The sequence below is a fragment of the Choloepus didactylus genome, chromosome 6, assembly GCF_015220235.1.
Source record: "Choloepus didactylus isolate mChoDid1 chromosome 6, mChoDid1.pri, whole genome shotgun sequence".
NCBI classification, from domain to species: domain Eukaryota; kingdom Metazoa; phylum Chordata; class Mammalia; order Pilosa; family Megalonychidae; genus Choloepus; species Choloepus didactylus.
Genome location: NC_051312.1, coordinates 71493427 through 71520844, shown reverse-complemented (window position 1 = coordinate 71520844; position 27418 = coordinate 71493427). Strand labels below are relative to the sequence as shown.

Genomic DNA, 27418 nt, shown 5'->3' with positions numbered 1-27418 from the left:
CAGCACCCACCCTGCATTTCCAGCTCTTGGCCAAATGGCCCCCAAGGAAACTCCCAGCCTAGCCTGGTGCAGCCCTGCCCTCCTCATACGTAAATGCTCCGGGCCTGAGGGCTTCCTGCTGCCCGGGGCTGAGCTGTCCTCCCTGACTCCACCTGCTCTGACTCGCATCTGTTTACTTCAGAGGCGGGGCCCCAGCAGGTGTTCCTGGACCATGAAGTAGGAGAGAATCTTAACATGTGGGAGTGTGGTTGCACGAAAGGGCTGATCCTTTGGGTTCCCCGTCCGTCTGGTGGTTGACGTGCTCTCTGGACCGAGATAGCCTTGACACTGAGCTCTGATAGGCCTTGAACCTGGCCTGTTCTTCGACCTCTCAATCAGTTCAGAGTTGTGGGCCCAGGTCTGCTCTGAGCCAGGCGGGCGCTGCCCCTTCTGGGTGAGGGGGAGGTGGCCTCCCTGGTGCTGGCTGCCTCATCTTCCCCTCAGAGCCTCTTCTGGGCGCAGGAGAGCTGACTTTCTTTTTAGAAGGGCTGGGAGGGTTGCCTCGTATTTTGAGTCAGAGTCACTGGCACCGGTTGTGCTCTGAGCCCCTGGGGCAGAAGCCATGGCCTGGCCATGGGTCTGTGTGGTTGGTGTTCGTGAGAGCACCTGTGTTATCACAGCAGGCGACGAGTTATGACACCAAGAGCCCAACTAGCAGCGTTGTGTAAATGGGACACTTTGTTTTCTGCACAGAGCCAAGAACAAGGGGCTGAGTGTGTTTACTGCTTGGGGGTTGGGTAGGATTAGGCAATATCCAATTTGGTTTAAGCGTCATATCAGGAATAGCAGATAGATTTCATCTTCTGTGCCAAACCTGATCAGATGGAAGTGGCTACCTGCAGCTACTCCGGAAGTGTAATAAAAAGAGTGCTGTTACTGATTATTGAAGTCTGCCGTGGATATGGAAATGGTCAGTGTTGGCTTAGGTATTGGCTATTCAATTTGTTTGGCTTGATCCTAGGTGAAAGCAGGGAATGAGCTTGGATCTTCTGATGACTTGAAAACATTGACATCCAATGACAGCATCTTTTGCTTGTTCCTAAAATAATCACCTTTGGAATTCCAAAGTTGGATTGTCCAGTTGTTTCTCTCCCTTAGCTTGTGACTCATAGGGGTAAGGACAGGCTAAACCCCCTGTGGTGTGTCATTGGTAAGCTAGAGGACACAACCAGAAAGCCCAGAATGTGCTGAGTCATGCTGAGGTAGTTGAGCTAAGCTATGTGGGTCTCATATGAGTCCAATCCTAAACTTGGGGTGCCCAAACTTTTTGGTGCTTTGAATTGTTTCATTTCTCTGACGTCCAGTGGCCGACACTGGCTGGCTATATGCTCACAGAGGTTCACCAGATCAAATGTTTGGTTTGGCATGACTTGGAGAAGCCTGGCCAGCTGTGGACAGCATTCCCTGGCCTGAGGTTAGCCCACCTCCTTACCCTAGCCCTGGTTGTGTGCCCAGTCTGCCACAGCAGAAACCCCAGTGTGCAGTCTGGAGGCTGCCAGCACCCTGGCCTGTGAGGCTGCTGTCACTCCCCCCCGGGGCCTCTCTGAAGCTCCTCAGGTTCACGGAAGGGGGGTCAGGATGCCCACTGTGACTTCAAGCCATCTCTCAGCTTGGTTCTGTTTCTCCAGGGCTGGTGGCTGAAGAGAGTGTGGCCATTACTATTCAAGCAACTGACAGAAGTCCTGCTAGTAGGGCACAGTGCAGACGGGAAGAGTGGGGACAAGTGGATGGGGAGATGGGTAGGAGCCAGGTAGTATTAGTAGGGCCCTCATCCTGAGAGTGTGAAGGTATTGAGTAACAGAATCAGATTGCATTAAAAAAAATCATTTCTAGCTTCTGTGTATGGAGAATGGATTGCACCAGAGCATGAGAAAAAGTGTCAGGGCCAGTTAGGAGGTCACTGCAATAATTCAGTAGTGAGAGCATGCAAGCTTGGGCTTGTGTGGCAATGACGTTGGAGAGCAGTGTATGGATTTGAGATCTCTTTGGAAGGTAGAATTGATGGGACTGACCGAATGTTGGGGGAGGGGAGAGGGGAAGGTCAAGGAAGACTCCCAAATATCCAATTTGAACAGCTGGTGCAGGATATACCATTTCCTGAGATGCAGAAACCTGGGAGACTGTCAGGTTTGGGCCGGGGCTAGAGATGAAGAGTCCACTTTTGTATAGATTAAATTTGAGGTGTCTCTGAGTTATCCAGGTGGAGATGTCAAGTACACAGATGTTTTTAGAATTCTGGAGCTTCTACCTGGCAATACAAATTTGGGAGTTGTTGCATAGAAGAGGATAAAGGCACAAAAATGGACAACATCACCTCTGGAAAGAGTGTCTAGAGAGAGAAGAGGGCCCAGGGCCAGGCCTGAAGAAATTTCAGTATTGAGAGGTGTGGTATTGAAGATGAGCTTGGCAACGAGATGGAAAAGGAGAGGCCAGAGAGGCAAGAGGAAAACCTGGTATCAAGGAACTTAGCAAGATGGAGAAGAGTAAGAAATATTACGAAGTATTTTGAGATCCTGGTGAGCTCCTTCCTGGTGCCTTCTGCCAGGGAACAGCCTTTCCATGGAGGGTAGGAAGAAGTCCAAGCTCCCTGTGCATTTCTGCTCTTTAGGATTGGCTTTAAGATCTTGGCCTTGGGACCTACAACTTGAGTCCATGTCAGTGGAGCTGCTGCTTCTTGGGGTTTGCATGCCCTGGGGTTTTAATGAGGTATAAACAGATAAGGAAGTGTGTGGTGGTGACTGATCTCTGGTGCCTGCCATCTTCATTCACTCCCACTTAGGGGTTTTCTTTGGGAATGCTCTGGGGGTTCCAAGAGAGGTCAGTAGGAAGAGATGGGATTTTATGAGGATGTGGATATCATTGATACTATTGGAACCTACTACATGTGTTCATTTCTTCAGTCATCCATCCATTCATTCAAGTAATACTTTGCACAGGCTCTGGTGTAGGCACTGGAGTCTTAGAGGTATTGATGTGGTCCCTGTCTGTTCTAGTTTCCTTGGCTGCTTAAAGCAAATACCATGAAATATTTCATCTTAAACAATGGGAATTTATTACCTTACAGTTTTGAGGCCAAGAAAATGTCCAAATCAAGGTAACATCAAGGTGATCTTTCTTCCCAAAGACCGGCTGCTGGCAATTCTTGGCTCCTCTGCCACAAGGCAAGGCACATGGCAGCATCTGCTGGTCTCTCCCTTCTCTTCTGGATTTTGTTGCTTTCAGCTTCTTGCTTTTCTCTCTCCTCTCTCTCTCTCTTTCTCTCCCCCTCCCACCCCTTCTCTCTCTCCATTCTGTTTATAAAGGAATCCAGTAAGATCATTAAGTCCCATCCTGAATGAGGTATGTCACACCTTAACTGAAGTAGCCTCATCAAAATATCCTTACAATTGGTCCAGACCCAAAGGAATGTATTAGCTCTAAGATATGATTTTCTGGGTACATACAGTTCCAAACCACCGTATTGTCCTTGAGCTCCCAGTTGACCGAAGGATTAGTCAGTAAAAAATTAGAGTAGATCGGCAGTTCCTATACAGTAATAGCAGTGTCTGCTAGGTTCCTGATTTGTACAAGGGAGTGATCAGCTGTGTTTGGGGACCAGAATTGGCTTCCAATTGGAGTTGGTGATAGGAAATTTCCAGTTGGATGAGATTGGTGAGAAGGAACAAAGGCATTCCAGGCTGAGGAAATGCATGGGCAAAGTGAAGGGGTGTGGAGCAGCATGCTGCCTTGAGCACCTATATGTGGTTTGTCATGGGAGAACATATCATCAGGCAGGATAAGGAGCTTGGGCTTTATCTTGAAAATGATGGGGGCCATGATGATTTGCTACCAGGGGAGTGGTCCATCCCAATTTACCTCCTAAAACATCCCTTAATGTAAAGAGGGTGGATTGGGCAGCAAGGGTAGAGGGAGGGAGGCCTGTTCACAAGTCTAGAGGAGAGACGGGGAGGGGGATCCAGGCATCGCTGGGGTTGCCTCTGCGGCCCAGGAGGTGCTGGGGCTCTGTGGCTCCACACTGGGGGGTGGGGATCCTCACTGTGTGCCCATGGGCCGATGGACACTGTGCTACAGGTGGACACGCACATCCACGCGGCCGCCTGCATGAACCAGAAGCACTTACTGCGCTTCATCAAGCACACGTACCAGACAGAGCCTGACAGGACTGTGGCCGAGAAGCGGGGCCGGAAGATCACGCTGCGGCAGGTGTTCGACAGCCTGCGCATGGACCCCTACGACCTCACCGTGGACTCGCTGGACGTCCACGCGGTAAGTGAGCTCCCGCTCCAGTCCTCAAGCAGACAGCCATCCTTGAAAAGCAGCTTGGAGTGAGGCTGGCCTTTTAAGCGACTGTCTTTCTTTTAGCCATGGACACGGAAAGAATTTAGCCTGAGAGTATAGCAGGGCTGGGAGCAGATGTGTGGTAGGGCAGAAGAGTGTGGCTTGGCATGAGACAGACCTGAGTTTTATCCCCACTTCTGCCACTTAGGAGTTGTGTGCCCTTAGGCAACTAACTCACTTAAGCTTTTATTTCCCTGCCTATAAAATGATGAATAAGGAAAGTTATTAAAATACTAAACAAGGTAATGTGGAGGAAGTGCTTTACAAAGTCTAACCAGTAATAGGAAACACTTTATTGATTGTTAAATAATCTAACATTCTCTGCTCACCAAGCCAGCCATGCCGCTGGGACGGTCCCTGGAGGCACAAGGCCCTTTGACCCACTTTCATGGAGGCTCCACAGAAGGCCCCAAGGCTGGCTGAGTGAGCACATCTGGTCCTCACCCTCAGGATTTCCCAAGATCTCATACAAGAAATGACATAGAAGCCACCTTTTAGGGTGGCCTCACGTGTCTGTGAAGGCCTGGAGAGAGGGATGTGTGTGGTGGGTGCAGATCATGTCTCCATCTGGCTGGTGGTCTCCTCTCCCCAGGGCCGGCAGACATTCCATCGCTTCGACAAGTTCAACTCCAAGTATAACCCTGTGGGTGCCAGTGAGCTGCGTGACCTGTATTTAAAAACAGAAAACTACTTGGGAGGAGAGTACTTTGCTCGGATGGTCAAGGCAAGTGAGCCCTCCACCTCTCCAAGCCGTCCTCAGAGGCAGGGGCGGGAGGCTGACGTACCTGATAGCATCTCCCTTCAGAGGGTGGGGGTCCTGCCCAGCCTCCTGTCCCCTTCCCTGCCTGGAGCCCTCCTCCACCATCCATCCAGGGCTGCCCTGCTCCTGAGCAAGGCTGGTGCCACCTGTGCTGACTGCAGGGAAGAGGAGAGAGAGCTCACAGCATCCAGGCTCGCTGCCCCATCTCTCAGTTTGCAGTCTGAACTTGGCTGGCACAGGTTAGCTCAGTGTGGAGATGCTTCTGATGGCCGACCTGGTTCTGTAGCATGACTGGGTATAGATCCAAGATGTTCCTCCCTAGGTTGGTGCCCCTGCTAAGGTGGATCAAGTGCTTACACAGCAGCACTGAGAATTCAGATTAGGCCTTCCCAGCCTAGGAGCAGGTGGCTGAGGGAGCAGCAGGATCCGGCTACTGGTGTCAGAGAGCTGGAGGTGGGGGTCTTCCATGTAACTGGAATGATACTGAGCTGACTTGGGGCTCTTTTTGGTGCCAGGAGGTGGCCCGGGAGCTGGAGGAGAGCAAGTACCAGTACTCAGAGCCACGGCTCTCCATCTACGGCCGCAGTCCCGAGGAATGGCCCAACCTGGCCCGTTGGTTCATCCAGCACAAGGTCTACTCACCCAACATGCGCTGGATCATCCAGGTGCCCAGGATCTAGTAAGTGAGGCTCCTACTGCCTGCCCCAGGGTGCCCTGGGGATGTCACCCCATCTAGCATGGGCTGCAGTCTGCACTATTGAGGGGTAGAGCCTGTTCTGGCGCCAGCCTAGGCCTCTCCTTCCCAGCAGTTTTCCTGGGAAGTGATTGGCAAAGGTCTCCCCATGACATTTAAACTCCTGTTCTTCCAAGAATATATATGTGCAAAGCCTTCGTGGGAACTACTGCCCTCCCCCTTCCTCACTGGGGGTTGAGGATGGATTGTCCTCTTCAGTGAGCCACAGGGTATGAGGTAACCTTGGTGGCAGCCTAGGCCTTCTCCCTAGATGTCACTCAACCAATACTGTCCTCTCCAGATGACTGGCCATTGCCGTAGGATGAGCTGGGCTTGTGCTTTGGGGGAACTGAGCTGAGTGACACAAAGTTTGGATTCCTGGGAAATTTGAGGGTTTGTCTCTCAAGATATTTGGCCAGCCTGAAAAACACCCCCAAACCCCAGGATGGTCCCTGGCTTGAGAAAGCTCTCTTAAGGGGAGCAGGTGGGTGCTGAGTTTGCAAGCCATTGAAGAAATGCTGGGAGGGAAAGGAAAGGATCTACGTGCAGGCAACATCTCTAGCTCTACGCTGGGTGTTTTAAATGAGCATGCAGCTGTCTGAGGAAGCAACTGGGGCCCATCTCTGACGGGCCAAGGGGGCGGTTGGGCCCACCTGATAAGCAAGTCTTTGCTTTCCCCCAGTGACATATTTAGGTCAAAGAAGCTGCTGCCAAGCTTTGGGAAGATGCTGGAGAACATCTTCCTGCCCCTTTTCGAGGCCACAATCAACCCCCAAGATCACCGAGAGCTTCACCTCTTCCTCAAATATGTAAGCGTGTGTGAGTGGGGGGGGGGGCGTTCCCTCACCCCAGGGTCCCCTTCTCAGATCCCTGTCACCGATGTGCCTCAGGCTTGGGGCTCCAATCCCCAAGGAACTTGATTCCTAAAATAATGGAGCCTTGCCCAGGGAGGGGATGTCTCCTCCTCAGGGACAGCTCTGGGTGGGGAGGGTGCTGGGGCAGGGAATGCCCTGTTGGGAAGGGCAGCAGTGTGTGTGTGTGTGTGTGTGTGTGTGTGTGTGTGTTTGTGTGTGTGTGTGTGTGTGTGTGTGTGTGGAGTCAGGTCCTGGCCAGGTGAGTCAGGTGAGTGAGCCCCTACCTGAGGAGATTAGATCCTGCCCAAGCAGCAGCAGCCTTGGGTCTTCTTCAAACTTCAGATGTTTCAACTCTCCCATTTGTACCTTTAGAAACAGAAGTCCTCATACCTTGTCTGGTGCAAGTGCCACAGAACAGATTTCTCTTCCATATTTGGTTAATTATGGGAGGAGGAGGGAGAGGGGGTGGGGAAGAGATAACCAAAAAGGTAGTGAGGGGGAGGAGCTGTCCCTCCCTCTGGATGCCCCGAGAGGAGGGTCCACAGAGGAGGCGGTGGCAGGATTTCCTACAGGGAGGGAGGTGGGGAGGAGCCCAGTGGGCTGGGGCCAGGGGGAGGGAGTGGGTGAGTCTGTGTGTGCGCGCAGGGGGCTGAAAGAGGCTTGAATGAGCTGAGGGGCATTATTGAATTCATGCTTTAGATAAAAATCATTCTGGCTGTTGTGTGAAGAATGGCCTGGAAACTGGGGTAGTGGGAGTTGGGGGGAAGGGGCATGATGAGGGTCAGGGGGTCTGTTCCAGCGGTGGAGATGAAGGATGGGAACTTGAACCGATGGTGACAGCTCACGTCCATCCAGTGCTTGCACGTGATACACACCATGACATCATTTCATTTAAGCCTCACAATTATCCCATTATTATCACCATTTGGTTGTTAGTAATCTTAAAATTATGTGCCTGTCATGTGCTAGAAACTTTAAGTGTCCTCCATGGACTATCTCATTTGGCGCTCACAACAGCCCTCCGAAGGTACTAGCTCCAATTTTACACATGAGGAAACTGAAACAGACCACAGAACTAAAATGTGGCAGAACTGGAATTCAAATCCAGGCAGGCTGACCCTGGAGCCCATGCCATTAGCCCCTATGCTACACTGCCTTCAAAATCAGAAAAGTACAGTGCTTGGTGACTTCCCAGCCGGTGGCTCTGGGCAGATGGCAGGCCAGGGCTCCGAGGGGTGGAGTGAGGGCTTGGCAAGAACGGGGTGGGTGGCAGGACTGATAGGATCTGTGCAAAGATGAGGTGAGGAAGAGGGAGAGCCCAGGAACCTTCCATGTGTCTGGTTTTGTGGGAGGGTAGACAGTGCGCCTCTCACAGAGGTAACTGCCAACAATGGAAAGGGCAGGCTTGGGGAGGAGGAGGAGATGGGCTTTGGACATATTATTTTTGTACTTGAGGCCTTGGGAGATCCAGGGGCTGAGGCTCTGCATCAGTTGGAGGCAAGCTCAGGGGAGGGCCTGACATCATCCATCTCAGGCCCCAGAGAGTTCTGGTGAAGTATGAGGCAGGCAAGCACAGAAAGAGGTCCTCTCCAGCCCTCCAGACCTGCCCATGGCACACTTAGAGCCGTAGCAGGGACCATGTCCTTTCCTTTGACACATTTGGCTCTGTGACAGGAAAGATCCTGGCCAAGACCCTCATGGTCCCTTGTTCCTCTGCATCTCCACTACCCATATTGGAATGGGAGAGGCTGACAGACCTGGCTGGGGCCTGGGGCCTGAATTGGGAGCCCTCCAGCTTGGTCCAGTTGTGGAGTGAGTTAGACAATATTTCTTTCTTTTGGTTTTGTGTTCAGAGGCTCTTTCCCAAATTTTGCTATGACTGAATAAAACGAGGTAGACACATTAGCAAAACTGCTCCTGTGTGCTGGCTGAGAGGCTGTGTCCTCTGTAGGTACATTCTTGGTCGAGGCTTGACCTCTGGAATCAGCCAGAAGCCTCTGGGATTCCACTCTGTTGATTAGAGTGGGACCTGGTTGGATCCCAGATGGAGCTGTAACTGCAGTGCAAGGATGAGGAGCGTCCTGAGGCGCCTCTAACCCAGCACAGAGAGCAGTTCCCAGCGAGAAGTTGAAGAGCAGAAGCTGCCTCCTTGGAACCACGGCTCAGCCTTCTGAGATGCCCTCTTGGAAGGGGCACAGCTTGGCCTTTTTGTGAGGCATCCAGGTTGGTTTCTCATGGCCACACCAGGACATGCCATAGGATATTCTCCACCCTTGTCCCCAGAGAGTCCAGACTCTGAGCCTAGTTGAGTTCACAGCCTGGTCATCTCACTTGGGCAAGTTTCTTAACCGCTTTGTCCCTCGGTTTGCCAACTCTAAATTGGGGCTCACAGCCAAGCTCTCCCTCACAGGTTTGCTCTGAGTACTACATTACTTGATGGGTGCTTCAAGCAGGGCCATAGTAGGTGCATGGGAAACACCCAGCCTCTTTCCCCTCACAGCTTTTTGTCACTGCTGTTGATGCCAGTGGCTGCTGGTTACCCTGCAGAATGGGCCATTCTTTGGCACTGCAGAGTGATGGGCCGTGGGCATGGCTGCCTCAGTTCATCTGGCCCTGCCTGGGTTTCCCCTCACTGTCCCCACTACCACACAGTTCCTTGGCCTTTTCCAGTCTGGCTTCCTGGGTACATTTGTAAGCCCCGGAGGGACAGAGAGTAGTGTTGTGCCCGCATGCCATCCCTGGGAGGAATGTGGCCCCAGCCAGGCAACAGGGTCCCCAGCTGAGGTGCAAACTCTGGACTCCAGAGGCCTGGATTCCAAGGCCATTGGCAGCTCAGCTCTAAGCTCTGGGAAGCTGAGCCAAGCTGGAGTCCTGGCCTGTTCTGCCTTAGCTTGATGCTCAGGACCCTTGCTCCTTCCCAGGTGACAGGGTTCGACAGCGTGGATGATGAGTCTAAGCACAGCGACCACATGTTCTCGGACAAGAGCCCAAGCCCAGACATCTGGACCAGTCAGCAGAACCCACCCTACAGCTACTACCTGTACTACATGTATGCCAACATCATGGTGCTCAACAACCTCCGCAGGTGGGTGACCCCGCCCCCCTGCACACACCTGTGTTCACATGGAAGCACATACATACATGTATGTGACCCATGTGTCTGAGTGCACTTGAATCAACACACACGTCCACATGCCCATGTACTTGAGAACACATGGATGCTTCCCAGCATATTACACGCAGGCACAGATCCACATAAGCCTATACATGTGCATGCACACTGTGACGACATACATAGATTCATACTCTACACACAATGCAGACATGCATACCACACGTCCATACATATGCGTGTACGCTCACCAACACACTCACGTGTACATGTACACCCCGAAACACATGCAAACAGAGGCCATTCCAACACATATTCATGTTCATTTACCACCACACCAATGACATTCACACTTGTATTTATTTGTTCAGCAATATAGTATCTGCTACATGATAGGCACCATTCTAGGCACTGAACATATAATACATATGTATAATATAATACATAAATGGAGCTTACATTTGAATGATCTTACACACTGGCTCCCACCAATATGCACATAGACACAAGGCACACATGGGCCATTCCCCTCCCTGCTGGTCTAGTATCCCTTCAATCCCTGGCTGGGTCTTGGGGCCTCATTAGCTCAGCCTAAGGTAATGCTGGTTTGTGGATATGGAGGTTTGGAGTGGGGCCATGACTGGAAGAAGATGGCCTGGTGTCAGGGAGGGTCCAGTCCTGGCTGGGCATTTAGCGATGGGGGTTCTAGTTCTGGCTCTGCCACTGACCTGCTCAGTGGCCTTGAACAAATGATTTCACTCTCTGGGCCTTGGTTTACCCATTTTTATAACAAAGAATCTGGACTCGATAGTTTCTCATGGACTTTCCTGCTCTGTGAATCTGGGCTACAAGGTCTGCTGAGGGGATGCAGGGAAACGGTAGGTAGAGGAAGAGGGTGGGGTCCGTTTCTACCATTAGATCCTGTCTCTCCCCTGGAGATGGCATCTTTTTGTTCTGAGGAGCTCTGGGCCTGGGCCTCTGGCATTTTGGGAGGAGTAGTTTCCGGGAGCGCTGGGTGACCATCTCCCTCAGGGTGGGCCCTGAGCTGGGGGTGCTGGCCCCAGGCCTGTGGAGCTGCAGGCAGGATGAACACAGGGCCTCACTTCTCCCACAGGGAACGAGGCCTGAGTACTTTCCTGTTCCGCCCTCACTGTGGGGAGGCTGGCTCCATCACCCACCTGGTGTCTGCTTTCCTGACTGCTGACAACATTTCCCATGGGCTGCTCCTCAAGAAGGTAAAGTGCCACACGTGGAGGCTGGCCCTGCAGTGTCTGTCCTGCCCTGGGTCTTCTGGGGAGGTGCGGAGTCCCTGGGCTCATGTCCACTCCCTGCAAGGCTCCGGCCAGTGATGTCAGAAGAGAGGGAACTTTTTCTGGGCTGAGCTGTCTGTAATCATCTTGATTTTATTTTAAATAAATGAATTTTTTTAAATAAAATAAAAGTAATTTAATCAAACACATCACAATTTAGAATATGGAATATAGAAACAGCCATCATTAGTTTTTTAGTATTTTCATTTCCATTTTTTTTCCCAAAGCATATTTTTAATGTACTTATAGTCATAATGATCACAGAATTTTGGTCTCTTTTTGTCTCTTAATATTATACATCAAGCATTTTTCTGCGCTGTAATATAATATCTATGCTCCTTGTTTTAAAAGCTGTTGGATGACTGGCCTGCTCATTGGGATGGTTTATAATTGACATAGCTGGCCTCCAGTTGATGGACCCACAGAGTACATCCATCTCTAAACTCGTTTAAACAGTGCTATACGGACTGTGCAGTCAGTCTTTTCCATATTTCGGATGACTTCCTTGGGAATGATGTTTGTATAAAATGCTCCCTGGAGAGGCCTAGCCACAGGTCTCGTCTCTGTGTGTGACCTCAGAAAATCACTGCTCTCTCTGCTGGCGGCACCCATGTTAGCCCTGTCAGGTCTGCCCCTTCCCATCCTTTCAGGGCTCATCTCCAAGGACATAGAGGTTTTACATTCTCAACAAGAGTATTCAGGGTCAAAGCAACAGCACAACAAAAATGGGTCATCTCCTGGACTGACCAATTGGCTCCTGTGAAGTGGAGCTGACACTGGGTACAGTCAGCCTGGGGCCTCCCAGCTGCCCTTCCTGCCCTGAGCTGGGTCCAGCCGAAAGGGCCAAGACCTGTGCCTTCAGTCTGGAGGCCAGAGGGAACACTCCAAACAGTGGTAGGAGGGCAGTCACCAGGGAGGGAGAGAGCTCATGAGGTACACATGAGATGCACACAGAGGTAGGTGAAGGGGGAGGTCTGGGTGTCCTGGCTTTGGGGAACTCAGGCTTGGTTGGGGACTTGTGCAAACACTGCCCAGATCCCTGGTTTCCATTTTCTCTCCCTTCTTCTCTCCTTCTCCTCTCTGGCACTTGTCACATGAATTTGGTGGTTCTTTTGCAGAGTCCGGTATTGCAGTACCTCTACTATCTTGCTCAGATCCCCATTGCCATGTCTCCTCTTAGCAACAACAGTCTGTTCCTCGAATATTCCAAAAACCCCCTGAGGGAATTCCTGCACAAGGGACTGCACGTTTCTCTCTCCACTGATGACCCAATGCAGTTCCACTACACGAAGGTGAGGACTTTGGGGGATGGGACAGTGGTGTCCCAATAGGCATCAGTCCTGGGCTGTCCCTTCCTGAGCAGGGACCTGAGCAGACAGCTCAGTTCTACTCTGGGGTGGGATTGGTGGTCCTGCCCATTGAAGACAACAGGTAAGCCATGGGTGAGGGGAAGCTATTCCTTCCAAGAGCCCTCTCTTTGGGGTCCTTGACCCTGGGAAGGCACAATTTCGTTTCTTTACCTTTCTCTACTTCCCCTTTCTTTGACACTCCTAGCTCTGTGACTTGGTCAAGTTACTTGATCTCTTTGTATCTTATTCCTCCTTACCTGCAAAATGGGGATAAAATTGTCTCTATCACTTCACTCCTACCTCTAACTTATTGTGAGGATTCATTAAGATAACGAACAAAAGGGTCTAACACAGTGCCTGCATATGTAAGTATTCAAAATGTTAACAACCTATTTTTAACTACTACTGTTATTATTATTACACTTTGGCTGTCTGGGAAAAGAGAAGAGGAAGGGAAAGGTGATCTCATGGATGAAGACCGGCTATAAGTGTACCTAGTGTATTTTCATGGTATTGACAAAACCAGCCCCTGATTAGCAAAAATGGAAGAGCCAAAGTCTCCTAGGACAGTGGTTCTCAAACATTCTGCGTTGAGGACTCTTTCAGACTTTTAAAAATTGAAGTCCTCAAAGAGCTCTTGCTTATGTTGATTATATCTATCGATATTTACTGTTATAAATTAACTGAGAAATTAAAAAATATTATCAACTCATTTAAAAATAACATTAATAAACCTATTAAATGTTAACCTAAATAGCAATTTTTATGAAAAATATATTTCCCCAAACAAAAAAATTGCTAAGAGTGGCATTGTTTTAAATTTTGTAAATCTCTTTAATGTCTGGCTTAATAGAAGACAGCTGGATTCTCATCTCTGCTTCTGCATTTAATCTGTTGTGATATGTCATTTTGATCAAGGTATAAGAAAGAAATCTGGCCTCACACCAATATACAGTTAGAAAAGCAAGGACCTTGTGGACCATTTCCAAAAGTTCTTGGGGATCCCCAAGGGTCCTTGGACCACACTTTGAGAACCACTTCCCTGGGATACAGAGGCAATGGGGTAGAGAAGGGACAGCGAAGGGCTGGTGATTAATGTAAATCCTTTCACATTCCAGAAAAGAAAAGCAAGCTTATAGCTCAAACCTAATCTTTTTGGGTTTATGCTCTCTCACTACTTATACCATGATCATTTCTCATTCTTATTTTAATGTTCCACTTCTGTCCTTAATATTTTACTCATATTGACTTTTATATTTGGACAAACTTAATAAAGTGGTGTTAAATAAAAAGCAAAGCTATAGGGCAGGTATTAAAGATATGCTTGACCAGGGGGTTATTCACAGGAGAGCAGAGACTGCTATCCCCAATGCTGGGTTCAAGGCTTCCAACAGAATAGGCACTCAGTACTGGCCAACCAATAAATGTGTAGGTGTTTTTTTAACATCACTTTGGTGCCTTGAGATTCCACACAAACAAGATTTTTAGGAGTTTGTAATTTAAGGTTTGTTGTTGTTCATCCAGGTGCAAATTATTGAAGGAAAATTAAACCTGCAATGCCTGTTTGACTTGTCTAGCTTTATAAATATATGAAGCACTGATGTGAAAATTCTACCATCTAATAAAATTACTTTTGGGGGAGGGATCTAGGAAGCACTTATGGAAGAATATGCAATTGCAGCTCAAGTATGGAAGCTGAGCACGTGTGACCTGTGTGAAATCGCCAGGAACAGCGTACTGCAGAGTGGCCTCTCGCATCAGGTACGGTGTGTGCTGGGCATGGCTTTCTGTTCTCCATCCTTTCAAAAAGTTTATGCTGGATGCCTCTACTGTGTGCCAGGCACTTTCCAGGCACTGTGGTTAAGTGATAAACAAACCAAGCTGGGTCTCTATTGCCCTGAAACTCAAGTTCTGGGAGAGAATCATCCCATCCAAAACCAAATTTAGGCACCTCCAAAATATACGTGGCTGCTTTGTCCCTTTTTTTCAGACCCCTCCTCTGATGCCCCTACTGGCAGAGGCGTTCCCTGGTCACCCATTCTAAAATAGCCCTACCATCATTCTCTATCCCTTTAATCTGACTTCCTTCATAACATTTATTACTACTAACGTAATATCCATTTATGTTACTTGCTTTTCTGTCTTTCCCTCTAGAAGGCAAGCTCCATTAGGACAGAGACATTTGTTCAGCACTATATCCCCAGGCCTAAAGTGGTCGCTGACACATAATAGGCACTCAGTATTTCTTGGATAAATAATACCTTGATTGAATATAGGTACCTGGGCATCAGTAATTTTTTAAGACTCCCTAGGTGATTCTAATGTGGAGTCAGGGTTGAGGACCATTGTTGTTGATGGTATCTTGGGTCCCTGGTCACCTCCCCTGGGTGATGTCATTGATACAAAAAGAGGGCTGCATCAGGAGAAGCTGTTGATGGATGATGATGCCGAGAGGAGTTCAAAGCTCAATATTCTCTTTGTGTGGACTTGGTTCCTTGGCTTGACCCTCCCCAGAAACACTATTGATTTGTCTGCCATTGTCAGCTCTCAGGAGAGACTTCTTATTTAGTCTTAACTTGTTCACCTTGCCTTCTCTGTCCTCGGAGCTCTTGTGGTTCCTATCTTTCCTTTCTGATCAAGGAAAGCATAGTCAGGAATGAAGGGAATGAATGTGGTTGCCAGGGTGACATTCTCAAGGACACAGAGCTCTGGATGAATTTTCTAAGAGCCCTGTGGGGAAAGATGTCCTGTTGAGAATCTGCTTCTGGGGTCTAGTCTGATTTGCTATGGCTAACGTCAAAGCTGCCTATGTGGATATAGAAAGTGGATCCAAGATATATTATTTCATTTGTATTTCTCTTGGTCCACAGGAAAAGCAAAAGTTTCTGGGAAAAAATTATTATAAAGAAGGACCTGAAGGAAATGATATTCGAAAGACAAATGTTGCTCAGATCCGGATGGCATTCCGATACGAGACCTTATGCAATGAGCTCAGCTTCCTGTCTGATGCCATGAAATCAGAAGAGATCACAGCCCTGACCATATAGGTCCAGGACTGGACATGCATTTTAACTTTTTGGTTTAATTTCAAGTTTGCTGTGACTAACAGTGGTCAAGACACCAAACTAAGACTTTCTTCTATGAAAAGGATGCCTCTGCAGCTCTTTCAAACTAGTGATTTGGATTGCATTATTTATTTTAAGAACTAACAGGCCCATTTCTGTTAATATTTCTGAGAAATAGATGGGGACTCCTCCTTGGGGTGTGAGAGCTGGGCATCTGTCTGCTCTCAGTCCTAGTTTCCCAAGTATTTCTCTTGAAACCACCAGTGCTTGTATTATTGGGGCCAGGATTTTCTAGAGTCAAATGCCAAGTGACATTATTACGTAGTTTTGGGCCTTACTCCTCTATAGTCCCTGCATGGTAGTTGGTAGTTGTTCATTTCAGCCTCTGGCTGGCTGGCTGCCTTAAACAAAATCAATTTTAAAGCTCCCTTTCATAAAGGGGCTAGTTCAAGAGAATTAAAATACAAAGCCTCCTTCATGACAATTTGTGTCTTTTTGAAGTTCTTAAATTGTTTTATTAACCGCCGCACCCCCGCTTTTCTATTTAGGAAGCCAAATGTACACATTAAACAATCACTCCTATTCTGAGTCTTGTTTTCCTCACCTAAAAAAATGGGGTTCAGACTAGATGAGTGGTTTTCAGACAGTGTACTGTGAATCTTTCTCATAGACCATTTTGTGGTGGGAGAGGGAAGGGGATGAATGAGTGAGGTTTTGGGTGCTGCTGCTACTTCTTCAGTAACTTTACATTCATCAGTTTTACACTGGGGATTCTATATAATATTTTCATCTGAATTAAGGACTCCTGGGGGAAAATTTTGAAAACCACAGAACTTGATGATCTTTGTTCCCTTTGGCTCCAATATTTTATGATTGTAGTTCAATCCTCATTTTATAAGAAGAGTTAGGGTCAGAGAAGTGAAATTTTTTCAAGGCCACACAGCTAATAAATTAATAGGACTAGAACTAGGTTTCCTTACCCCTAATCCAGTCTTTTTCCCACTTATCCATCGGGCCTCACAAATGTTAGTTTTTTGTTTTTTTTTTTTCTTTATCATTTATAACCTGGGCATTTTTTAAAGAAGGTGAAATTTCTCCCTTACTTAAAACACAGACCTCTTCAGAAGATATAGTGGTCTTGGGGGCCAGGTGGGAAGCATTTTTAAAGACCAATCTGAATTTAAGCTTTACCAATGTACTTTTCATCTGTTAATAGTGCCTGGTATGTGGTAGATGCTCAATAAATGTATACTGAATAACAATGATTTCTCTTACGCCAACTTTTTAAGGATATGCACTCCTAGTACTCAACAAGCTGCTCAAGGACCTTCCTATTTCTGTGGGCAAATTTAGACTGTAAGAAGTACTTTTGAATCATTATAATTTAAGAACTCTTTCTGCGTGTGAAAATGCTTATTTGAATTTAGAATGTCTTGTCCTGTAATTTTGTAACGCCTGTCTCCTCCGCTAATCAACTTAGCATATGGAACTATAAATGTAGTCTTTTACTAGGAAAACACATATGCTATATCTTACAGCTAATCATGAAATTGAATGAAAACTAAGCATTGATCTTAGGGATTCATTCTTTTTGAAAAGCTCCCATTTGTACACATTTATCCTAATGTAGTGAATATTGTACAGTTTATCATTGTCATTTTATCTGTACCATTTTTAAAAATTATTAAAGTTTATCAGGACAGTGGCTCAATAATTTAAAATGATTTCAACTTAATACTATTTAAAGAAAATGTTTTTTACTTTATGAAAATACTGAGCATCACGAAAAGCCATCAATAAGTTTTACTAAGACTTAGACATGGATGACATTCCCTAGGAAAACTAAAAAAAGTTGAAACTGAGGTTCACTAGACCCAGAAGCTACTAAACATTTGCTATCAAACTTTTAATCTAACTTCTGCCCTGTTATAGTTCATGAGTAAAGACACCCATGTTCATTTCCTTTTCCCTGGATATTATTTTAGTCTGCTTAGCCAGAACTTGGATTTTACCTGACCTGCCTGCTTTTCAGACACCTTTTTCTATAGCACTTTAAACTTTTATTACACTGTCGCACCTAACTGGCCATTTTAGGGGTGAATGCATATTTTCCTTTGTATCTTAAGTTGGACTCCAAGGCAATTATATACTAGTCCAGGTTCCTAAAAGATGGTTTTTGAAGCATGTTACCCCTTATTTATTCTAGAAGTCTTAATGTGTTACTTCAAGTCCCAGCTCCTGGGTTAGTATTTGTCAAGGCCTGTTCTCTGGAGTTTAGTTCCTCTTAGATTAAAGCAGAGTTGATTGCATATCCCTCTGGCATTCTCTTTACTTGTCTGGGTTGGCAGACATAACTGAAGCTGATATATTGGTGATGTACTTAAACATTCTACAGCTGAACTATAACTAATATAAAGATCATTGAGTACAACTAACTGTATTAAAAAGAAAAGTAATCAAATAGTTCCTTAGGAAATTCTTGCACCCTCAACCTGAAATGAGTACCTATTTTTTAGAAAAATAGAGGATGACAGGGTAAGACTATGAACAGCTGCACAATTATCAAAATATATCTCTGAGGAGATGTTTATGTCTTTTGATGCCAAAATGCATACTTCCCTATGATGGTGTGCATCAGTAAATATAAACTGCCACTTCCTCTTATAAATGTCTTTTCTTTCTCAGCATGAAGATTCTTAGATGCCTCTCTAAATTATGTTCTTGTATCTCTGAAATGATTTTACAAGGTAACCATGAAAACTACCATAGGGTGGAGTATTTTAGCTATTAGTTTTACTGCTCAATAGGGTAAAAAGATATGAAACCAAATGGTTTGACGTCTGTTGTCAACTGCTTATATTATATTGTCATTGAGTTGCCATAATAAATGTGGATAATTAGCTGGTTTCCCCAATCTCCAAGTAATTTTCTTATTCCTGGATAGACAAAGTAAGTTTGACTTAATCAGGAAGAACAAAATTACAATTCAAATTCTTCATCTGCCTTTTAATGGACCCAACTTTCCAATGTTAAACATCACTGAAGAAAAAGGTATTCTCAAGCATCCTTATTACCTATATTTGCATTAGGCATAAGGAAATTGAATCCAGTTTGAAGTGCATTTTAAAACATAGCACACAAACATCACAAACCCCCAAAGCACAATATAAAATAGTCCTCTAAGGAATATAAACATTTAATATGTAAGAATGTGAAATTACATGATAAGAAAAAAATCTCTTCAATTAGCTAAAACTTACTTGCTACAGATTATTTATCGCACAGTTTATTAGTTTGTCCTAAGAATAAAACAGATACTATTATCTCAACCTCTAATTCAGTACATAGTCAAATTCATTTTTCTCAAACTAAAGTTCTATAGCATTATTATATAAATAAATCCTTTGTTATTGAGTTAGGATAAGGAAAACTTTATAACTTATAAAACAAATTACTTAGAGTTCATGAAACCATTTCACAAATCCTAGAAGGCACACATTACATTTCCTATCATCATAAGTGCATTTAAGTACTTCATATTTTAAAAAAGACAAAGCTGTAAAGAATACAAAAAGTATACATTTCATTCTTTAAACAAATTTACAACTTTTAGGATTAGTTATTACAGAAAACCCCACCTAAAATTCACATTTAAAGAATTATCACTCAGTTTAATGAAGTGAGCAAAGAACTGTGTGTTCATTTAATTGATAAGGCTAAATTTTATATTTCACAGTAGATCAGTCAGTGTCTTGGAGCTCATATTGTAAAATAAGGTTTCGGCAATGTCGAGTCACTGGGCTCATTGTTAAATAATTCCTTGAAAAGTGAAGGATTCTAAGGGACAAAATCATTGGCTATACCTGGAAAGATTCAAACATTTGTAAAGCAACTTTGTTTATTTTCATAAACATTTTTAAATCTGGCAATCTGAATTAAACTCAGCAAGTCCAATATAAAAGGACAATTTAAAATCTTAGAGCTGGAAAAGATCTCAGAAGATCATCTATTTTCCATGGAATACTAAGAATCCATGGAGGAGTTTCGGGGCTCTGCAAATTTGACTTGCAGTTAAAGTATATTTTGAAAAAAAATTTTAATTTAAAAAACAACTCCAATCATACAAATGTGTCATTCACCAAATTCTAATATACTGGAGATCATTGATGTTTTATGTGTTTTCATTTGTTGACTGCATAATATTTAGTTATTATAATAGCAAGGTCATTTATATTAATAAAATATGACTTTTATATAGGGGGTGGGGGTGTGTATGTAGAGGTTGTGTATAAGATTTTACTTGGGGGGAAACAAAAGTTTCTACCGCTGAAATCAAGTATAAAAAGAAATCTACAAACAACAGAAAGGGACTTTCTCAAGGTCACAGAACCATCAAGCCCATCACTAGGTTGATAATGATAGAGCTCCCAGTATTCTTGCTTGTATCAATTCCTATGGTAAGTATTTAGCTATTTGGTATTTAGCTGTTCCCATCCATGAATGCCAATAGAGTAGGCCACCAGTACTCTGTGGACAAAATCAAGCTATTCTCAGTGAGACATTTTTCCTAGAAATGGATTATTTTATTTGCTATTTAATAGGATTACTATTAAAATCCTAGTACCTAAAAATTATGTCAATAAGTGGCAACTTAAATTATGCCACTTGGTACTTAGGAAAATAGTAATATTTGCAACTTACCATAGACAGAAAACTTTCCTGGAATGTTAAAATACTTTTTAAAGAAGATGTCAGGTTTTAGTTTTACTATATGATGAAATGCTGGTGTTTAATATAAAACAAAAATTTTACATCATAAGCCAAATTAAAAAAAAAAATGGTTGCAATGCTACTGAAGATCATAAATTACTACTATACTCTTTCAGAGTATTTCAAAGGAAGTACAATGAAACAGTAAGAAAGCCAAACTATCTCCTAATTTTTAGAGGTGTTTTATGTGCATTTGGTGAAAAAGTTACATCCTATTTTCTTCCATCTTAATCTAAGAAATTTGAAGACTTTAAAACCTCAGAAAGATGGCTTCAAGTTAAGAAAATAAAAGCACCATAAACCAATATTGAATGATTTATCATAATTCAGAAATGTAAAATTTAGGATTTCTTCTCTAAGAAAAGAGAGAGTTCTCTTGTCAAATTTCCTTCTGAAACTCCAAGAAGTGTGAGCATTATCAAAAACCATTTAGAACAGTTTCCCAGTTGTGGGAAAGCTTTTCCAAAACAGCCAACAAGATTCCCCAGCAGAAGTCCATTTACAGGGCAAGGTCATGCCCAACTTCATAGTCCTCACCCAAATTTTACCGCATGACAAGGAAAAAAAAAAGCCTTTTAATTAAAAAATATGTAACTCCAAAACACATTATGAAAATTACAAAATAATTATTAATCAAGTAAAAATTATTAAAGGAGCAATAATTAACCACAAGGAGGCACAGCTACTCCTTAGATTCCAGCAGAAAGACTAGTTTTAAGTAGTAACATGCACTTTGACACAATCTACATTTTCAGTCATTTAAAATTGTATCTTTTGGTTGGCTACATCTTTTTAACATTCAAGGTTTATTATGAACCTAACTACAAAGATTCCAGAATACTCTGCCCTAAAAAGTAATGGTGTTTCAGAAGCCTCTGGAAATGTGTTGCTGTTATCTTAGCAATAGAGAAATTAGTTCTAATACACATTAGAACAAATAAATAATAAGAAAATATGGCATAGAATGGTAGCAAATTTTAGTGTATCACAAATGGAAGACATGGAAAGTTTATCAAAAGAAATGGGACAAACTGTCAGAATAGCAAAAATATGGGGTGGGGAAAAAAAGATTTTCCTGTGTCTGTGCCACAACATCCCTGCATTCTTCCCCCATGATCAAAGTGTTTGTAGCCCACAATAACAATGGAAGACTTTCATCCCAAGGTCATGGCCTGTGGGGCTGGCCTGCCTCATCAGCCATGTTAAGAATATAGTTAGCCATGTCATCTTCAGTGGGTGCATCTGACACCACCCAAGATTCATTTGTTCCAGTCATCTGTATGCGACAGATAGGGCAATTCCTGTGTCGATCACTCCTATTAGAGAAGTCAAATGAAGAAAAGTTTGTTTTCTTTTTCTTCTTTTTAAAAATCAGGGATTTGTTTGAAAAGTAATATAGGTTCATGGTTTAAAAAAAGTAAACAGCATAAAAGTGTATACTGTGAAAAGTAAATATTACCCTCCCATTCCAATCTCCAATTCTCTTCCTCATGGGCAACCACTGTTGCCAGTTACTTACATAGCCTTCCAGAGGTAGACTAAGCATGATCAGGTTTGTCTGTATATATACATCATTATTGCCCTTTTTACTTGTCAATATATCTGTAGACCAATACATCCCAGCATATGGTAGAGCTATCTATCCTTTTTAACGTAAGCCTTCTGTATGTGGACAGTGTGACTACGCCATTTATTTATTTAACCAGTTCCCCACAGAAGGACATTTAGGCTTTTTCTAGTCTTTTGCCACTACAAACAATGATGCAATTAATATCCCTCCACCCAAAATAGGTAAAGTTTTCTTTTACAATCAAAATCTTTGTGAGTCCTAAGAGGAAACTCCTTTTCAGTGAAGGATTTGGTAAAGTATAAAGTGTAAATGTTTGTTTATGATTATTTAAATGGAAGTCATTGCTCTAGGAACAACTTCTAGGGAGTGGCAGGGGAATACAGCAACAGGAAAAGATATTAATAATTTTTCTAATTAATATCTGCATGACTTTCAACAATTAACTAAGCTTAAAGGTCTGATAATAATTCTATGGTTCATAAGCAACAGGAAGATTTTAAGAAATTGTATGAAAATGGAAACATTCAAGGTTTAAAATAAAAGAAGTTTACATGCAGAATAATTTTTCTGATAGGAAAATAACTCTTATATTGTTACCTAAATAAGATTATGTTTTTCCAAAGAGATTGTTCTCTTGTCAAACATTATTTTAGAAATTTCAAAAATACAATATTTGAGCCAGATGCATATCATGCAGGGAAACATGTTTTTCTCCTCATCTCCCAGTGAAATCTGAGATCAAAGTAATTAAATTACATCAACTGCTCTTTGGCTTTTGTGAAAAAATTTAGGAATTTGTTCCAAAAACTAAATGTGAAAGCTAGAGCTGAAAAATGTTATTCAAGTTAATTTCTGGTTCCTCAGAGATATTTTACCAGATAATTATGTATCCTCTTCTGTGCTTCAGCCAACAGAGACCAGATTTATCCTCCAATCTAAAACAACTAAAACATCACACAAAATATATGAAATAACAGTTTGCAAAACTGGGCACCAGGCAACAAAGGACAGTGATCCCTGAGAGATGGGAAGCAAACAAGGTAAGTCCTGTAACTGCCCTAGCTAACTGCCTGAGAGAGTTTCTAGGCTGCAGCTCAAGAAGGGAAACCTAGGTGGAACCTGGCAGAACCTCTGAGTTGAAGAGAGAGAGCTGAGAATCTAAGAAGGCCAAAGCAACTAAAGTTCAAAGGGCAAAGTACTGGAGAGGAGAGAGCTGTACACCGAGAAAACTCTGGAGGTCTGCAGAGGGTCCCCTTTGAATATATTCAGCAGAGTACTGATCAGTGCGTGCATGTGAGGAAACTATCTGAGGGTAAGGAAAGAATCACCCAAAAAAGAATAGAAGGAACAGTACTCAGACTAGAAAACCTGTACTCTGAGTACTCTGATGGGCCTTGCTTCATTAGTAGGGAAACTAATCACATAAAAGCAAGACCCATAAGAATCAAATTATTTCCAAGTAACTAATCATATTAAAGGAACACCCAAAAGAATCAAATTATTTCCAAGTAACTCTATTCCAGAGCAAAGCCATGAATATTTATTTGAATACAAAAATATTCAACACACAAAAAGATAAAATTCACAATATTTGGCTTCAAATCAAAAATTACCAGGCACACAGAAAAATACAACCCAAAATGAAGAGAAAAGTCAATCAAAACCAACCCAGAACAGACGAAGATGTTAGAATTAACAGAAAAGAAAATTAAAAGTTACTTTAATTGTATTGTTCAAAAAACTAGAGGAAAGATCAAGCATATTAAATAGAGACATGGAAGATATAAAAAATCTCAAACCAAACTTCTATAGATGAAAATTACAATATCTGAGAGATGAAACATACAATGGATGAGATTAGTAGCAAATTAGACATTGCAGAAGAAAAGATTAGTGAATTTTAAAACACACAGTAGAATTAACTATACACAATTGAACAGAGAAAATGTCAGGAGGAGGAGAGTAAGGAGGAAAATAGCATCAGTGAGCTGTGGGAAAACTTCCAAGTGGCCTAAAATATGTGTAATTGGAGTAGAGGAGAGGAGAAAGGGACAGAAAAAGTTGAGAAAATCATGGCTGAACATTTTCCATATTTGATGATACTATAAACCTACAAATCCAAGAATCTCAATGAGCCCCAAGCACAAGAAACATGAAGAAAACTGCTCTAAGGCACACCATAATCAAATTGCTCAAAACCAATGATAATGAAAAAAGTCTTAAAAGCAGCCAGAGAAAAAAGGCACATTACCTACAGAGGAAAAAAGATAATGAGGACAACAGAGTTCTCATAGCAAACAATGCCAATAAGATGAGAGTGGAGCAACATCATGAAAGAAAAAATACTGTAAATCTAAGATTTTATATCCAGCAAAAATATCTTTTAAAAAATGATGTTCAGACATTTGAGAAAATCCTGTGGAATCTCCAAACAAACTACCAGAACTAATAAATGAGGTTAGCAAGGTTGCAGGGTATAAGAATGATACACAAAAATCTATTGTATTTCTATATAATAGCAACAAACAATCACGAATTGGGAAAAAAAATACCATTTAGAATAGTAACAACAAAACATAAGAAATGCTTAGGGGTAAATCTGAAAAAAGATATGCAACACTGAAAAAAACAAAACTTTGCTAAGAGAGAAAATAAGAAGACCTCACTAAATAAAAAAATTAAATTTGTTCATAGATGCAAGACTCAATATTGGTAAGAAATAAACTCTCCCCAAATTGGTCTATTTGTTCAATGCAATGCCAATCAAAATCCTTACAGGCTCTTTTGTAGAAATTGATAGGCTGGCTCTAAAATTCATATTGAAATACAAAATACCTAAAACAGGCAAAAACAGCTTTGAAAAAGACGAACGAAGTTGGAAGACTAACACTACATGATTTTAGGACTTATTTTAAAGCTACATTAATCAAGGTAGTGTGGTATTGATGTGAAGATAGATAAATAGAGCAATGGATCAGAATAGAGTCCAGAAATAGACCCACATATATTTGAGCAACTGGTTTTCAACAAAGGTAAAGAAGAAATTTAGTGAAGAAAAGATAGTCTTTTCAACAAAATGCGCTGGAGCATAAACAACAAAAAAAGTTATTATTTTTTTTAATCTAGATCTCACATCATATACAAAAATTAACTCAAAATGGATCATAGACTTAAATACAAAACCTAAAACTATAAAACATTTGGAAGAAAAGATAGAAAAAAATCTTTGTGACCCTGGGTGAAGCAAAGATTTCTTAGCTTTGATTGGATCACTATCCATAAGTCACAGATTGATAAATTGGACTCATCAAGTTTAAAAACTTCTGCCCTTTGAAAGACATTCTTAAGAAAATGAAAAGATATGTCACAGTGGGTGATAACATTTGCAAATGACATATCTGATAAAGGACATGTATCCAAAATATGTAAAGAACCTCAAACTCAAAAATACAAAAACAACCCAATAAAGAAATGGGCAAAAGACTTGAATGGACACTTCACCAAAGAAGACATACAGATGGCAAATAAGCACATGAAAAGATGCTCAACATCATTAGTCAGCAGGGAAGTACAAATGAAAACCACAATGAGATACTATACACCTATTACAATTGCTAAAATTAAAAAGACTGACCAAGCCAAGTAGTGGCAGGGATATGGAGCAACTGGAACTTTTATACACTGCTGGTGGGAGCGTGAAATGGTACAATTGCTTTGGAAAACAACTGGCAGTTTGTTAATGAGTTAAATATACATCTATAATCCAGTCATTCCACTTCTAGGTATTCACCCAGGAAGAAATAAAATAAAAATCCACAAAAGACTTGTCCAGAAATGTTCACAGCAGTTTTATTTGTAATAGCCAAAAGTGGGAAAGAACTCAAGTGTCCATCCACAGGTGAATGGATAAAAAGCTGTGGTATATCTATACAATGGATACCACTCAGCAGTTAAAAGGAATGACTATTGATACCTGTTGCAAGACAGATAAATTTCAAACTAATTACAGTGAACGAAAGAAGCCAGATAACAAAAAGAGTACATACTGTATGGTTCCACTTATAAAAATTCTAGAAAATCCAAGCTATTTTATAGAAACTGAAAGCAGATTAATGGTTGCCTGGGTACCGGGGAAGAAGGGTGGGAAGGAGGGTTTACAATGGGGCATGAAGTAACTTTTGGGGGTGATGGATTTGTTCATTATTTTGATGGTGGTGATGGTTTTTACAGGTAAACACACAAGTCAAAACATACCAAATTATATACTTTAAATACATGTAGTTTATTGTATGTTAATTATAAATTCTCTTAAATTTTGATTCTAATTTTGTAAAATAATGAGCTCAACTAGCAATCACTAAAGTTCCCTCCAGGTCCAATATTTAAGTATTCATGTTACTCCTTTTAAACATATACAGAGGATAAATATAGAAATGAGGAGAAAAAAGGATGAGAAAGGACAGTGTTTGATTCTAGACTCAAGTCAGGTATGAATCTCTTTACAGCAAAAGTGAAATATCAGAACTAAAATACAGCCTCACATTTTATAAACTTTAGGTATAAAAATCAAAATATTTTTAATCAATAAGATACCTGTCATATAATACAAAGTACTAAATAGCAAAATCTCGTATTTAATTACTATAGAGTAGTTTTGTACTTTTCAAAGCATATTTATATATAGTATCCCATTTGGACTTTGCCTGTAGGAAGGCAGTAAATAACTTACCATTTATCAATGCACTTCTGACAAAAGCTGTGAGCACAAGGCAGGATGAGGTCAGTTCGACCATCCATACAGATACAACACTCCTCCTCATCAGTCAGCTGTTTCACCCTGCAATGTGAAAAATGAACTGAAGCACTGATAATCTCTGGTGCCATCATGCTTTCTACTTTGTTTATATTGTCTTAAAAGACATTATTTAACATCTATGTGTTCACAGTATAAAGTACAGTACTACTCATGTGTGAAATCAGATTGTAAGTTTAACATATCCTATAGGGACAGCAAATGTATTAGGGAAAAAGTACTAACAGGTACATTTCATAAAGAAAGACTGGATAAAAGAAAAATTCTGCAATAATTAGAAATATATGGACAAAAACTGGAAATATTCAGGTCTTCCTGAAAATAACTTAGCCCATTTAAATCATACTGATTTTATATAAATAAATTCAAATAATATGTGATTTATTCACTGTACTGGATGCAAAGCTCTATAAGATACAGACCCTGCCAACAGGATCTTACAAGACTGATACTTATAATGGGCATATAAATGAAAGAGTAGCTTAGACTTAAGTATCAGGTGTTCTTGGAAATACAAAAGAGATAAAAAGCAAAGTCTCCATCTTCAAGGAACCCTTTCATCTTTTTGGGAGAAAAGAAATGTTGAACCTTCTATTCCAGTCACAATTTAGAGTGTCCCTGAACATATTTTCCCTTCTTGGAATTCTCTTGTTTAGTAAACTTCAACCTCAGTAACTTAGTTCAAAATATCCTCTTTCTGCTCTC

The 27418-nt window shown here is 42.5% G+C and overlaps 2 protein-coding genes across 11 annotated transcripts in view; one reads left to right on the top strand and one right to left on the bottom strand.

Annotated features, from left to right (window-relative positions):
- The window catches only part of AMPD3 (adenosine monophosphate deaminase 3), an 89167-nt gene extending 63751 nt beyond the window's left edge, over nt 1-25416 (top strand). For 4 of the 7 annotated variants that reach the window (XM_037839983.1, XM_037839984.1, XM_037839981.1 and 1 more), the window contains exons 7-15: nt 4111-4305; nt 4970-5101; nt 5653-5816; nt 6553-6679; nt 9646-9809; nt 10951-11071; nt 12265-12438; nt 14146-14256; nt 15366-16822. In XM_037839983.1, coding sequence (XP_037695911.1) covers nt 4111-4305; nt 4970-5101; nt 5653-5816; nt 6553-6679; nt 9646-9809; nt 10951-11071; nt 12265-12438; nt 14146-14256; nt 15366-15542 — 1365 coding nt within the window. In that variant the 3' untranslated portion in view covers nt 15543-16822. Of the gene's footprint in view, nt 1-4110; nt 4306-4969; nt 5102-5652; nt 5817-6552; nt 6680-9645; nt 9810-10950; nt 11072-12264; nt 14257-15365; nt 16823-22807 lie in introns of those variants that run through there. The other 3 variants (XM_037839985.1, XR_005217442.1, XM_037839986.1) reach the window with 3 other exon arrangements.
- The window catches only part of RNF141 (ring finger protein 141), a 55172-nt gene that overhangs the window by 7411 nt on the left and 20343 nt on the right, over nt 1-27418 (bottom strand). For 3 of the 4 annotated variants that reach the window (XM_037839990.1, XM_037839989.1, XM_037839988.1), the window contains 2 exons: nt 26630-26737; nt 16598-21646 (listed from right to left, as the gene is read on the bottom strand). In XM_037839990.1, coding sequence (XP_037695918.1) covers nt 21496-21646; nt 26630-26737 — 259 coding nt within the window. In that variant the 3' untranslated portion in view covers nt 16598-21495. Of the gene's footprint in view, nt 1-16597; nt 21647-26629; nt 26738-27418 lie in introns of those variants that run through there. The other variant, XM_037839991.1, reaches the window with a different exon arrangement.